Source organism: Maniola jurtina, chromosome 8, assembly GCF_905333055.1.
Source record: "Maniola jurtina chromosome 8, ilManJurt1.1, whole genome shotgun sequence".
Taxonomy (NCBI): Eukaryota; Metazoa; Arthropoda; class Insecta; order Lepidoptera; family Nymphalidae; genus Maniola; species Maniola jurtina.
In genome coordinates this window covers 13,280,162-13,296,166 of record NC_060036.1, presented here as the reverse complement: position 1 = coordinate 13,296,166, position 16,005 = coordinate 13,280,162, and the positions used below count along the sequence as shown (strand labels likewise).

Genomic DNA, 16,005 nt, shown 5'->3' with positions numbered 1-16,005 from the left:
TGCCTACTTAAATTTGATATATAAAAAAACATATAAGTACGTTGGAAGATGTGCGCACGCAACTGCGCGGGAGATGAAGAAGCGTAGGCTATTCCTCAATCTCATAGCCTGATGGGACGGAAATCTGACACGACCGGAGAGACACTTGGGCAGGACTAACGGTTTTACGCGCTCTGCGAGACACGGGGTGACGGGGGTGAATCACCACCAACTTCCTTACCTAGGAATAAATGTTAAATTCGCAGTGGAACATGTTAACCACTAACCAACGAGGCAGTACCTTATGGCCGATTTAGACCAATTGCGTATGCAGCACGTACACGTGACACGTGCGTAGTGACACGCGTGAACTCGTAGACATAACGTCTACGCGAACGTTCACGCCACGCAAGCGGTATGCCATGTCTCATACAGTTCCATGCATTACAACGCAATGGTACGCGCTACGTCTACGCTTACGCAGCCTGTGTGAACGAGCTCTAAACCTTACATAACGTATTACGTGATACTATATCCGCATCACTGAAAAAGCAATTAGCATAGCGCCGAAACAAATTACAGTGAAACCTTGCAAGAGATTTATTTTCACTTTCGCACCAATAAGTAACAAAGTAATTAATAGGTCCCAACTCCCAACGTGTAAAGAGAAACGGCCAGAATAAATCTCTTAATCTAAAGGTTAATCGGTTAAAGGTTTTAACAGAAATATTTTTAAAATTTAAATAAAAAGAAAAGAAGCATATTATATCCCGCAGGATGCATGCTATCATTGTATCTTTTTCAAAACTTGTTAAAGAATGGGCTGTGAAAATGTTACAGACAGACAGTGACACTTTTGCATATTTTATAATATTAGTATGGAGCACAGAACACCTCATAATAATATGTTCTGTGGTATAGAGTATGGATTATTCCATACCTACAATCTCTTAATACCATTCTCACGGTAGGTTACGAGTACATCCTGTTTTAACCCAATGCTGAATTTTGTACAATCCTTTCTCATGAAAGGGAAAACCTCTTCATAGTTCATCGGTTTAGGTTAGATTTATTGTCAATGAATAAATTACCTAAAACCTTTCAAAATCCTAGTGAGATAATCCAATGTTTGCCGTTGCTATTAAATTCCATTAGGCGCTTCTTGCATAATTAAGTAGGTATTTATTTTTACCCGACTACGGCAAACCCAAAAGGAAGGGTTATGAATTAGCAGTCTATGTATGTAAGTTTGCATTTATATGTGTTTGACCATAGTGTCTAAATTACTGAGCCGATTTTGATGTATGAAGTATCAATCGGTTCGTTATGTTGGTGACAAAATCGGTCTGTCGAATGTTACACCCAAAAAGTGTGCAAAAAAGCATGGCGAGGGTTTAGTTTACTTAATACCTTAAACTTTAAGGAATTAAGTATCCCTTGCTTTAACGGTGAAGGAAAACTTGGTGAGGAAATCTGCATGTCTGAAAGTTCTCCATAATGTTCTCAAAGGTGTGTGAAGTTTGCTGATCTGCACTTAGCCAGCGTGGTAGACTATGGCCGAATCCTTCTTATTCCGAGAGGAAATCCGTGCTCAATAGTGAGCCGGCGATGGGTCGATGATTATGGTGATAATGATTAAGATATTAGGATTTTTTCGATAACCCCAAGAATCCCGTACGCTTTTCTAGCGGTAACATCCATATACCAATATTATAAATGCGAAAGTGTGTCTGTCTGTCTGTCTGCTACGTTTTCACGGCCCAACCACTGAACCGATTTTAATGTTTGGTACAGGCTTGGGATACGCCCCGGGGAAGGCCATAGGCTACTTTTTATCCCGGAAAATCAAAGAATTCCTACGGGATTTAAAAAAAATCGAAATCCACGCGAGCGAAGCCGCGGGCATCCCCTAGTATTACATAAAAGTAAATTCATTTCATTTCCTTTTGATAAAATACCTACGTCTTCATCATGTAATCTAGGGATTGAAAGGCGATTAAAGTTTTTACTTTCTGTCTGCTTCCATTATAGAAACAAACTTTGAACGTCTCCAAGGAAATTAAATTACGGACCCTTTTCATCTCTTAAAAGTTTTCCTAAAATAGTTTTTCTCTAGGTAACATTTTCTAGGGAATCACTTAAAAAGAAACACTTATCTTAATGCATTGCATAAAAGATCGATCTAGCGACCTCCCGAATATGAGGCGGACGTCTTAACCACCAAGCTGTTACAGCTTTTTTAATCCTAATAGAAACACAAGAATGTGTCTAGCTATGGCTGTTTAGACTTTAAAACCATTCAACCGATGTGCCCCAAACCGGTTCCATTAGAAAGGCAATAATGCGAAGATGGTTTTAGCCAAAAAAAACAATGCATTAGCACAGAATATACAACAGTCTAACGTACTTTTTTAGCGTAGTAGCACACGCCGGGTATCAGCTAGGTTGGACATTAATTAGCAGATTTCTAGACTATTATCAAACTAAAAGTTGCTAATTTGATTGTTATTTTCCGTTTCCGTATCCATTAAAAAAACCCCGTTAAGTGCGAGTTGGACTTCCACACGCAGGGTCCAGTACTCCAGTACCACATCATACAAGGTATATTTTTATTTACCTAACACTTTTATGAAGAGCACTGCAAATTAATATCGGACTGCGCCATCATATTATGTGATTTAGTAAATTAAATTTTTCGTGACACATTTTAATTTTTTTTTGTGTGATGGAACCACAAATTCTCAGTTTTCGGATTTTTTCCTTACTTGTGCTATAAGATCTACCTACTTGCCAAACATGAATTTAGGTCAACGGAAAGTATCCTGTAGGTTTTCTTGCTAGACAAAACGGACGGACAGACGAACAGACATACAAACAACAAAGTGATTCTTTGTTGGGTTCCGTTTTCCCTTTATTCTTTTGAGGTACGGAACCCTAAAAAAAGGTGCAGATATCCAAAACAAAAGATCAAAAATAAAAGATGCAGGTATCCAAATTTAGTTTAGAGAAAAACATGACAATCGACGCCGTTGTTTACTCGGAGGAAATTCTGGAGAAGTAATTAAAAAGCAAATAAAACTTTGGCTATACCTACCTACTCGTATTAACAGCAATTATTTCAGAACGACTTGCTTTTCTTTCGTGTATTTTATAGGATGAAAATATAACATTGTTTTGTATTCTTAACCTCGGATAGGGTTGACATCTTTTGTTTTGGAGCAAACAACTTTACTTTTACGACCTAAGAAAATACAAGTTGAAATAAAAGAATAACATTTACACGCTTTTAACATTGCAATAACAAAATGTTAACAGAGTAGGATGTTGGAATATAGGTAAGTATTTTTTGCATATATTATTAAGTTTATGTTATACTTACCTACAGCGTCTTTGATCACACTTAATATTATAAAGGTGAAAGTTTGTACGTGTGTGTGTGTGAGTGTGTGTGTGTGTATGTTTGTTACTCCTTCACGCAAAAACTACTGGACGGATTTGGCTGAAATTTGGAATGGAGATAGATAATATCCAGGATTAGCACATAGGCTACTTTTTATCCCGGAAAATCAAAGAGTTCCCACGGGATTTCAAAAAACTTAAATACAAGCGGACGAAGTCGCGGGCATCATCTAGAAATCATAACATGACAATTAATAAAGTACCTATGTAGAGTACCAAAAAGATAGTGCTCTATCTAGATTATTTCGTTGACTCTGCTACTTGACAGATGTTCAAACTGTTATCGGAGTTTACAGAGGTTTTTTAACAAGTTCATTTACACGATCAGCTGTGTACAGGGTTGTCACATTGAAGTTTTAAACTAATTTTTTATGTCCTCATAATCTCCAACGGGTACCACACTACGAGGCTCATTATTTTTCTGATACATCTACACATGGGACCGGGTTTTGGAAATGTAGGTCCTGCGCGTTTCAAATTAAAAGCTGCCATAATAAATTAAAAATACGAAAAGTGTACAGCACTTACCACTCGGAAAAATCAACAAACGTATTTTGATCACCACGTAAACACTTCAGTTAATGGGGTACACCAGGAAATAAGTTTTTAACATAAAATTATTTCAAAATATAATTTATTACTATACTAATACTTAGTTTAAACTTTCAATATTTATTAAAAAGTCAGTTAAATTTTCCTCCTTGAATTGAAAGCCTTTTAATTTTTCGTAAGCTTTCAATCGTAAGTTCGGGAAAATGTAGTAAAGCGGTTCGCAACGCGCGGACCATCGCCAAAGGTCGGGCTTAGACTGAAGCTGAATTCTGAAATGATATGAGAACCTGGGAATCGGGATAGTATGAAATGCTTCGGCGATGCGCTCAATTATTTGGTCCAGTTCAGGCATGCATCTCTAACTTTTCGGAGTTGTGTGCGTTCTTTTAAGCCAATTTCACTTGTTTTAAAGGTGAAGGTTCACCATTAGCAATTAAAATTTAAACTTTTGCAATGTTCTTGAAATCAATGCAATGTGGCTAGCTGCATTTTGGTATTACTTGGTCAAAATATTTCCCCCAATAACTTTGTATGAATTCCTTAAGCTATCTAATATCTCACTGACTACTTTTGGGATCCAAATTGGTATATAACTCATCTTATAATAATCTTAGCTGTCCATCCGTAGCATAAATCACAAGTTATTAAACGGAGTTGGAAGTTGTAACTGCATGAAAAATTGCCAGATTATGCCACGTGCCACCGTTTATTTGAATTTATTTTACACGTAATTTGCTAGGAGCTGATATTATTAGAGTTATTATTCTTCACTGTGTTCCGTCGTTTTTTAGGATTCCGTAAGAGAAAAAAGGAACCCTGAATAGGATCATTTCGTTGTCTACCTGTCGTGTCTGTCAAGACCCGTCAAGAAATCAAAACCGATATGGTACTTCCTGTTGACCTTTAATCATGAAATTTGGCACGTTGCAATGTCTTAGTTATAGCACAAGTAAAGGGAAAAATCCGAATTAGTTATTATACATCACAAAAAAAAAGTTTTATATCTTTTATGACGATACGGAACTCTTCGTGTCCGAGCTCGATTCGCACTTGACTGATTTTTATTCAGTTAAATTACCTAAAAACATCATGACCAGACCATTGCCGGCTCACTACTAAGAACTGTGAACAGGTCTCCTCTCAGAATGAAACCTCTGAAAAGCATAAATAATTGACTTTAAGGTTTAAGCGTCAACAGTTAAAATCCGACGTGATTAAATTTTATAATTGACAGGAACATGTCATGAACTCGGGGAGAAGTTTGTAATTTTTAATGACTACGAACAATTTGTAGAATTTATATGAGGAGCATTATTAAATTTTATCGCGTCGGAATCCAATATTAAGAGATAATAAAATTAAATACTTAAGCTAAAAATATTCGCAAATATTTAAATACTCGTTTACTGCAGAAATAAGAGAGTAAGGGCCTTTGCACACCACGTTTTTTAAACGCGCCGTTGACGCGCGTTTTAGAAACGTGCGTCGACGTCGCGCTTTTATCCTACAGAGCAGTTTGTTGTTGTTTGTATCGATACACACGCGCGTTAGGATCGACGGGCGGGGTTTCCCCCGCAACTAGGGAGCTGTGAATCTACGCTAGTTGCAATCGAGCAATTTGGTGCACCGCACGTCTTTGAAACAAATAAAATGGAGCCTTTCGATGCTGAGACGCAAACAAAGCGCATGCAATCAATGCTTTCTCGACCAACGCCATCTTGCTACTGTTGACGAGGTTCTGCTTAAAAACGCATGCCGGTACGATGCCGTAACCATGATGCAGAAACCGATCAGGAGTACCTAAGGGTTTAATGCAACTGATATACCCCTTCCAAGTAAGCCTGCTTCCTTCTTAGACTACATGATCACTTAGGTACTACCAGGTGAAATCGCAGTCAAGGGCTAACTTGTAGTTGAGTAATAAAATAACATTTAAAGGTCACCACAGCAATTCTCCTTAATTTAGGAACCTAACAAGGAATGGAATTTGGGGCGCAATTACTTTACGCCAAATTTCCCAATACTGATATATCAAATTGAGGTCAAAAAGTATTATTATAATTAAATTCTTTTGAAACATTATTATGAAGCACTTAATTTTATTATCGGGTACGAGGCAGGCGAGCGAGTTTTTCCAATATTTAAGGGTCTTCTAATAATAATCCCTCACGAAAAAGGCAATTTTCCATTGAAAACAAACTTCGGGGAAACTGATTAGTAAAATAATTCTGGCAATATTCTTCAGTGAGCCTTAGCAGCATAGATTAACTTATATGGTTATCTGTATCGACTGCCTCATTGGTTTAGTGATTAGCTTATTTGATTGTAGATCATGAAGTTACCGGGTTCGATTCTGAGTGAAGCCAAGAAAATTGATTTTACTATCAAGGAATTTTCAGCAGCGGTACGGAGTTAAAAGGTTGTGTGTGTCGTCCCGTGTATCGAAGGGCGAAATCTGCCTGATCTATATCCGGTCGTGTTTGATTGCCGTCCCATTGGATGGAGTGAGGGAATATGTAGAGATACGTTTACATTGTGCACTATAATATCTCCAGAGTAGTTAACTAATTTCCATTGAGATGATCAAACTTACATTACAATATTGGGCGTTGGTGGACTGATTGATTGATCGAATGCATAAATTAAGAAGTAAAAACCCGGTCTAGAGCGAGCCAGACGCGCATACGATGGGTTCCCTACAATTGCACAAGAAGTTATACGTTATTTTAACAGCCCGCTGACAAATAAACAGGCAAACAGATAGACGGATAGACAGATGGATGGAGAGTAGAGATTTAGTAATAGGGTCCCGTTGAAACCCCTTTTTTGTACGGAACCCTAAAGGAGTTCAGGACATAGAAATGAGAGTATAATATGAAGGTCTTATGGGACTTCGTCTGTGTTGGTGTTAGCTGGCGGTCGATCTCTGCCTTTTTGGAGTGTTTTTTTGTTAAAACTGACTGGAAAGCGCTCTAAGGAGGTGCCGTGCATATGTCGGCGAGCGCCGGCACAGACGGGGTCCACACTTGTATAGTTTAACTAACTTGTTACAAATAACTACAAACTTGACATTGGCTAATCTATATGGTTAATCGAGAGAGGAAAAAAAAGGTCTTATCACTAAGTAATAATGTCCAGCAACCCTTTCAGAAAAAAGCTCACGGTCTCAATAGATATGTAATAAAGTCAAATTTGGGTCGCTACGAACATTCTTTTCTGAACAAAGACCCAAACGTTTTTGCGTGACTGCGGCGTGATGGACATGACGCTATCTGGATCCCATTCAGGTTTTCTAAAGAGGTCCGCCATTGAGAATGATGTGATAAATTGGAAGTTAGAAATGAAAGGAAGTTTTATTTGGTTCACACCATTGAATCGGTTAAGAGTAGGTGCTATTTAGGATGTTCAGGAAATCAAGTGTCGTATATCGTATAAAATAAATAAAGAAAGCCTTAGAGCCTCGATAGCTCAACAGTTGAGGAGCGGACTGAATTCCGAAAGCTCGGGCGGTTCAAACCCCACCCGTTGAACTTTTGTCGTACCCACTCCTGGCACAAGCTTTACGCTTAATTGGAGGGGAAAGGGGAGTATTAGTCATGGTTAGCATGGCTGATATTCTTTTTGATTGAATTAAATCTTCGGCATCGTATTAGTCGACGGACACCCACAGGTGACCATCTAAGTTCAGTTGGCATTATTTCCCAGCTTCATCTGTATTTTGACTTTTTACACTACGTATGTTTGTTACTCCTTCACGCAAAATATATTGGACAGATTTGGCTCAAATTTGGAATGTAGATAAATCATACCCTGGATTAGCACATAGGCTACTTTTTATTCAGTAAACCCCCATGGTTCCCGTGGAATTTTGAAAACCCGCAATTCACATTTTTGCTCCTTCACGCCACAAATAGCTAGAGATCGATAGCAGTATGAGCAAAGTTTAAACGCTTTCGGCTGTTATCAACCGTTTTCGAATAACGTGTTTATTTATTTTCGCTTTTATTCCAATGTTTTTGTAAATTGAGCGACTGTTTTCTGTAACGCTATCTAATTACCATGAATCTAATTAGTAATGCTAATTACATTTTGTAGACTGGCTATAAGTACGGCTTGGCCGTTTAATGTTCGTAAAACTATTACATGACATAACATATTAAACGTTAAAAGTTATTAAACGGCCAAGCCGTCCTTTTTTTACCAAGATGTAGGGTTTGTAGAATCAGAGCTTGTAAGTAGAGTGATTTGTTATTTATTGTTATAAATGTGATATAGTCAAGAACATTTAAGAGCTATATTACTTTGGACTTGGGATAGGTCCCATGGCCAGCACAAATCTAAGCTCAGCTAGGGACTTGGCTCTACTAGAGATCTCATAACTTTTTAACAGTGAAAACATTATGAACTTGTGAGTCTTGGCTAACTTTTTACATGAAATGTTTTTGGTGGGTTGATTGTTTAAATATCTCCAGACCGACGAAATATTGCCGTTGTACAGATAGGAGTGGGTTGGTTTGATAGGTATAGACAGAAATATTGCAAGAAAAAGTCACACAATTTTCCCAGGTTACGTTAATTTGAATGACATTGGTCTTTGTATGTAGGAACTTTTTCGTATGGGCAGGTGCAGATCTGCTGAGTGACATAGTTACTTTTTATCACGGAAAATCGAAGAGTTCCACAGGAATTTAGAACAGTTCTAAATTCACGCGGACAAAGTCGTGGGCATTAGCTAGTCCTATCTATCCATACTAGTATTATAAATGTGATAGTGTGTCTGTCTGTCTGTCTGCTAGCTTTTAACCGATTTTGACCAAAGGGTCTAGCCGGATAAGCATAGCGAATCGGCCCCCAAATGACAACCTATTTCGAAACTTAGGTATCAATATCGCCTTGATGTACGAATACGATTTATACAAGTTTCGCCTCCCTACTCCGCTTTTCCCCTGAGATATTAAAAAAAATGTGCGTGAGTACGACTATCGTTCAAAGTGTCATATCTCGGAAAGTTTTAAAGATACAAACGTGAAACCAACGCGAGATTTTAGGTGACCTTTAAGAGCATATTTTGTATTTTTTTCAGACTTTTGGAATGGTTACGAACATTTTTTTTTAAATAAATAAAAATTTAATTATTATTATTTCAGTGTTCCTTCTTAGGTACAATCACTGAAAAAAAAAATGTTATAGTACTTGACATGTTACTAATACTCAAAAAAAAAATCGTTTAAAAAAATATAGTGCAACACTGCAAAAAAAAATTAAGTTCCACGGAACTAGGTTATACAAGGATATAGACATAGGCACATGTACAGTGTTACTAGGTAAGTCGACCTAGATTCGTTATAAGGTTGTAGGGGAGGTCAAATGCTATCAAAAACTCCATAGGTTCGAAAGTTTCGAAATAGGTTGTCATTTGGGGGCCGATTCGCTATGCTTATCCGGCTAGACCCTTTGGCAAAGAGATAGCACGCATCCCGGTGAAGCACATAGGCTACTTTGTATCCGGAAAATCGAAGAGTTCCACAGGATTTTCAGAAACCTAAATTCACGCGGACAAAGTCGTAGGTATCAGATAGTATAGAATGAAAGTGGATACCTATTCGCAAATTGGTTTCGGAATTGAGGCGAGCCCGCGGCGATGGCACAATTATTAACAAAGGCTTGGAGACGAAGTGGAAATCTAATTTGTACGACGCCTGCGGTTTTGGTTGTTATTGTGTAATGCTACAGACTAAGTAAGAGCAGTTAGATAACAGTGAAATTTTATCAATATACAGTGGATTCTCGGTAATCCGGTCCCTGTCTAATCCGGCACCCCCTGTAATACGACATGTCTATTAATTATTATTGAATTTACTGACATACATATAGTGAATTATGATTTGTACTTCAGAGTATATATAACATATAGATTATAGAATCTTATCATTGGATCTGTAATTTGTCGGATTACAAAGTACTCTTTTGTAAAAAATTCCGGACTATAGGGGGTCTTAGGGAGTACTCTATAATCCGACAAATTCGATAGTTCGACAATGTCCTGCAAAGCGTTTGTCGCATTACCGGGGGTCCACTGTACCTACTTACATCCAAATCCAAACTAATATTACAAATGCGAAAGTGTGTCTGTCTGTCTGTCTGCTAGTTTTTCACGGTCCAACACTTTAACGGATTTTGATTTGCATGTCAACTTCATGACAATCGGTTAAATAAATGGACCGTGAAAAGATAACAGACAGACAGATAGACACAGTTTCGCATTTATAATATAAGTGTGGACGATGTGAAAATTAAAAAAAAAGCCTTTAAAACAGGAAAAAGGAAGTAAAACTAAAATTGAAACGACTAGTCATATATTTTACTGTTCTTAATTTTATTTAATTGATTTTTAATTACTATATTTACACATTTGGCAGTAATTTTAAGGTTTAATATCTAAATTTAAAAAATTAGAAACAGAAAACAATAATTTTACGCTTAAAATAATAGTTTCATAAAATTACATAACATTTGGCACTTGCGATTATAGCTACCTATTTATTATTACTGGCTTAATGATAATTACTTATTTAATAGTATGAAGGCACAACATACCAGACTTTTAACATAAGCTTAAGTCTAGTCTTAAGATAAGCCTTATAGTAGAATGTATTGTTTCGCAAAGAATAGATTTATTTTGCAAAACAATATATTCTATGATTTCAAAACTATAAGAGTCCTTTCAGACAACACACAACACCACAGAGACAAAAACGTCGCCAGGCAAATTACGATTTACAAATGGTACGGTGGTTCACCGTGGTTCACGACCAGTTAGACCATTAGCAGTTTTTTTTAAAGGATATTAGCCATTTTAATCATGACTAACATTCCCCTTTCCCCTCCAACTAAGCGTAAAACTTGTGCTAGGAGTGGGTACGAGTTACGACAATAGTGCAACGGGTGGGGTTTGAACCGCCGACCTTACGGAATTCAGTCCACTCCTATAACCGTTGAGCTATTGAGGCTTAATTTAAAAGTTGGGTTGTGACTTGTGGTCCGCTTGAATAAACACTAACAGGACTTATGTATTGATATTACAAAGCCAATGTAAAAACATTTCCCAAAGCTACGTACTAATTATGCAAGAACTCGATACCCTATGTACCTGTGTACCTACTTATTTCAACAAACTATTTATTTTACCAATTCAGACAACATTTGTGATTAAAGGAGAGTCAAGAATAAACTAAAATAATTATATGGGTGTAAAGATTGAACTTTAAAGGTTAATTTAGTCATTTAAAATCTTGGATGAAAAGTTTAAAATTAGTAGATAGTGAAATTAGTATTCTGCTTTAGTTTAGATGTGACAGATATTGATAAATATAGTTCACGACAGGTCGAGATGGCAATCGGGGTATGAGGGACGCCCCTGAAGTTTTTGTTAGCACGTATCCGAAAGATTGGGCTTACGATGCGTCCAAATCAAGAATAGGAATGAGCTTCCGCTGTTCTGATGTCTTATCTAAAAAAAAATTTAGAACTGAGACTTATTTAAATGCATAATGTAGTAGAAAAAAAAAACACTTTTAATTAAGTACTAAATAAGTAAGTACATGATTTGATAAAAAACCTTTTGCCAGGCTGTAATTTAAAAAAAAAACTTAGAGAATTCAAAAATGGAATTCTGCACGTGTTCAATTTTCGTAAAGTAGGTAAATGTTACACCGAGTTACAAGCACAATTTTTTTTAATTGATCTGTCAGACACTTTAGAACTTAATTAATTTTTCTTATGGAAATCACTAACTTTTGATTTAGATCAGTTTTGAAGCACTAAATCGCCTCAACGTAACCATATACTTACAAGTGTAAATTAAAAATTTATAACACCCCCGACAAGTGAAGGTTACAGTAACTAGAAAATAGCCGATAACTTTCAAACGGCTGAACCGATTTTCTTGGATTATAGCTAAGAACACTCTCGATCAAGCCACCTTTCAAACAAAAAAAACTAAATTAAAATTGGTTCATTCGTTTAGGCGCTACGATGCCACAGACAGATACACAGATACACAGATACACACGTCAAACTTATAACACCCCTCTTTTTGGGTCGGGGGTTAAAAACCAATACAAAACATTACCATCCATACATTTTTAACAATTTCAACATTGATCACGCAACTTTTAACAAACAATCACTTAAATCTAATCAACTTTTTTCTTAATTTCTAGAAGTTTCAACGTATGTAGGCACCAGAACATGGCAGATACTACGTAGAACATTTGCAGGGCTGTCAGAAGGGGGCTGGTAGCCAGGCTCCTAGTTAAAAAGGCTAGGGCTGAACATCTGACGACTTCAAGCATTGGTGCGTATTTGGAGTTGTCGAAGATCATGCCTATGATTGTTAGGGATGCCATCACGTAGAATACGAAGACTATCACTGATAACGGAGTCATGCCCTGTGGACAAAAAAAATGTTTTATTTTTTTGTTAGTTGCAGCCTACTAAAGATACGGGTAAGGTTTAGACTCTTTGAATTTCAGTGTGTCTTCTTTTTAGAGTTCCGTACCTCAAAAGGAACCCTCATAAGATCACTTCTTGCCTGTCTGTCTGTCCTTCTGTCTATCAAGAAATCCAATAGGGTTCTTCCCGGTGACTAAGAATCATAAAATTGTGCAGGTAGGTAATTCATTCTGTAAAATTTCAACTCTACCTATTATGGTTCACGAGATACAGTCCGCTGATAGACAAACGGACGGACCGACACGTGCGTTGGCACCCGTCGGGTACGAAACCCTAAAGAGGTCGTTGATCTCAACGTAGTTGCTAATTAAATAGAAAAAATTTAGTAAGAAGATTTAATTAGCTTACCATATACCGGGAAGCCAGTTCGAAGAAGCCATACAAAACGACCGCGTAATGCAAAACGATGTAAGTGTTGCACCATGCGGGCAGCAAAACGTCGTATTTGGGACGGTTTTCCACCTGTGGGCAAAATATTCAGAAACATTAGTTAAAGTTCTTCTTGTCTTTAGCATTACGCTCTTGACAGAGCTGTCTTGGCCGTTACTTAGTGCTGTGGAATGCTTTTTTTATTTATTTACTTATTTTATTTATTTACTTTTTTATTTATATTTATTTAACTTATAGAATTTACAGAACATTTTTGTAACATTCAGTGCCATTTTTATTCAGATACAATGCCGTCTGAGATGGAAGCGGGCTAAACCTGGAAGGGGTATGGTAGTTATCATTAAACCCATAGCCCTTTAGTTTCTACACGGCATCGTACCGGAACGCTAAATCGTTTGGCGGCACGGCTTTGCCGGTAGGGTGGTAACTAGCCACGGCCGAAGTTTCCCACCAGGCCAGACCAGAGATTTAGAAATTATAAAATTCCAAGCCCCTGCCGCGAATCGAACCCGGGACCTCCCACTAATATGACCACAGCGCTTATAACTGCGCCAGGAGGTCTCCGAAATAAAGAGTAGTGGACGTTTATCGATATCTCAACGGTTGACGAGCGGACTGAATTCCGAAAAGTCGGCGGTTCAAACCCCACCTGTTGCACTATTGTCGTACCCTCTCCTGGCACAAGCTTTACGCTTAACTGTAGGGGAAAGGGGAGTACTAGTCATGATTAGCATGGCTAATATTCTTTAAAAAACAACTTACTTCAACTTTCATGTCTTCGTCGCCGAGTCGAGGAGTACCAGGTTCCCAGCTGGGACCCCACACGACTGCCTTCAGCTTATCACTCCAGGTCTCCAGACGGCGGCACTTCTGGATTACGTAGCGAGTGTAGAACGACTGTTAAAACAAAAAAAAATCATTATTGACATCCTCTTAATTAATATTGACATTAATAGGCACAAAAAAATTAAAAAACCTGTATTTCTTAAAAGTTCGCAATGTATTGCAAATAAAACATCTGACTGACGCTAGAGGTCAAGATACGTTGCGTAGATATGTGCTGCGGGGTCAATGCCGCGTCGTAGTCAGGGCATTGACCCCGATTTTGCTCGCTACTTTGCACTTTGGGGGTTCGAAAACTACTAAATTACTAAAACTACAAGTACAACGCTAGTTGTTATTGGTATTGAATTGTGTTTAGGTAGTATAAAAATTACAACCTGTATATTATGTTTGTAAATAACTAAAAATTTAAAAAACCCCCGACACAAAAACCTCTATAAGAAAACTAGAAAAGAGCTGATAACTTTCAAACTGCTGAACCGATTTCCTTCGATTATAGCTAAGAACACTCTCGATCAAGCCACCTTTCAAACGAAAAAAACTAAATTAAAATCGGTTCATTCGTTTAGGAGCTACGATGCCACAGACAGATACACAGACACACAGATACACATCTGTGTATCAGTGACGTGTGTATCAGTGTATCTCACTGATACATACGTCAAACTTATAACACCCCTCTTTTTGGGGCGGGGGTTAATTATAATACCCCTCTTTTTGGGTCGCGGGTTAATGCGAAATTAAATATGTAGTTAAAATGTATGTACCTGTAGGTAAGCCGGGTTGAAAGAAGGCTGGTTGTAAATGAGTCCGTAAATGATCTCGATCTTGTCGGTCTCGGGTCGGAAGGTGCCGAATAGCCGGTCCCAGATGATGAGGACTCCACCGTAGTTCACGTCTAAGCAGTATTTGTTGCTGCCTTTAATAAAGATATGAAATAAATACAAGCTTTAAATAAATCCATACGATATAAAAGCGAAAGTGTGTCTGTCTGTCAATCTGTCTGCTACGTTTTCACGGCCCAACCGCTGAACCGATTTTAATGAAAGGTACAGACTTGCGATACATCCCGAAGAAGGATTCTTTGATTTTCCGGGATAAAAAGTAGCCTATGTCTGTCCCCGGGATGTAAGCTAACTCTGTACCGAATTTCATTAAATTCGGTTCAGCGGTTGTGTCGTGGAAACGTAGCAGACAGACAGGCACTTTCGCATTTATAATATTATGGAAGTACGGATTAAAAAAATGTAATGTATGAAGTTTATTTACCTACTATGGAAATATTAAAAACAAATACACAACACCCCCGACAAGTGAAGCTTACAGTAACTAGAAAAGAGCTGGTAATTTTCAAACCTGCTGAACCGATTTTCTTGGATTATAGCTAAGAACACTCTCGATCAAGCTCCCTTTCAAACTAAAAAAAACTAAATCAAAATCGGTTCATTAGTTTAGGAGCTACGATGCTACAGACAGATACACACACACGTCAAACTTATAACACCCCTATTTTTGGGTCGGGGGTTAAAAATATGAGGATTCTCCGAGAAGCTTTCTGCCAATCTGTTATGTTGTAAACAAACTAAGGACAAACAGACCATACATGCACCTTTAATATTTAAATGAGGATAGAATTACAAGTGACTTTTGCCTTTGAATCCTAAGCCCCTGAGAGATTTTTCTTGGGATTCATAACGCGCTCTGTTTGTTTAAGTATTCCCTTTCTATTTTACGAAAGAAACTAAATATAACTCAAGTTTTTCTCTCTTATATTTAATAATTCATGTTTAACATATAAAAGTCTTAGAGGGTATGCGAATTGTATTCACAAAAGTGAAATAATAATCTGGGATAGATTTGTTAAAATATCGGATTTTGTTTTCATTTTTAGAAGCCAAACCTCCAAATTTAAAAAAAAAAAACAATTTTGATGAAGTCGACTGCATCATCACAGATGAGACCGCAGTCAAGGGCTAACTTGTAACGGAATAAAGAAACCGACCAAATGCGAGTCGTTCTCGCACAGGACGGGTTCCGTACAAGAAACTGGACTTTTATTTTTTCATGGCAGCAATTTTGAAATTTTTAGTAGGTATTTGTTGTCGTAGCAGGAATAGAAATACACATTCGGTGAATATTTCAGGTCTCTACCTGTGAGATATTATAGGTAGTTCATGTGATACAGCCCGCTGAGACAGACGGACGGATAGATTGGACGGACAGACGGACGAACGGAATGTACGGAAATTTAAAAAGTACAAATATCTT

At 37.6% G+C, this 16,005-nt stretch overlaps 2 protein-coding genes across 4 annotated transcripts in view; both read right to left on the bottom strand.

The window, feature by feature from the left end:
- The window catches only part of LOC123867386, a 44,940-nt gene extending 40,708 nt beyond the window's left edge, over positions 1–4,232 (bottom strand). The window contains exon 1 of the mRNA XM_045909397.1: positions 3,967–4,232. The gene's annotated coding sequence lies outside the window, so the exon portion shown is untranslated. The remainder of the gene's footprint in view (positions 1–3,966) is intronic.
- Positions 4,233–10,345: 6,113 nt separating this feature from the next.
- Positions 10,346–16,005, bottom strand: part of LOC123867379 (alkylglycerol monooxygenase-like) — a 31,970-nt gene continuing 26,310 nt past the window's right edge. For 2 of the 3 annotated variants that reach the window (XM_045909388.1, XM_045909390.1), the window contains 5 exons: positions 14,505–14,656; positions 13,657–13,791; positions 12,853–12,966; positions 12,103–12,440; positions 10,346–11,843 (listed from right to left, as the gene is read on the bottom strand). In XM_045909388.1, the coding sequence (XP_045765344.1) occupies positions 12,186–12,440; positions 12,853–12,966; positions 13,657–13,791; positions 14,505–14,656 (656 nt within the window). In that variant the 3' untranslated portion in view covers positions 10,346–11,843; positions 12,103–12,185. Of the gene's footprint in view, positions 11,844–12,099; positions 12,441–12,852; positions 12,967–13,656; positions 13,792–14,504; positions 14,657–16,005 lie in introns of all 3 variants that reach the window. The other variant, XM_045909389.1, reaches the window with a different exon arrangement.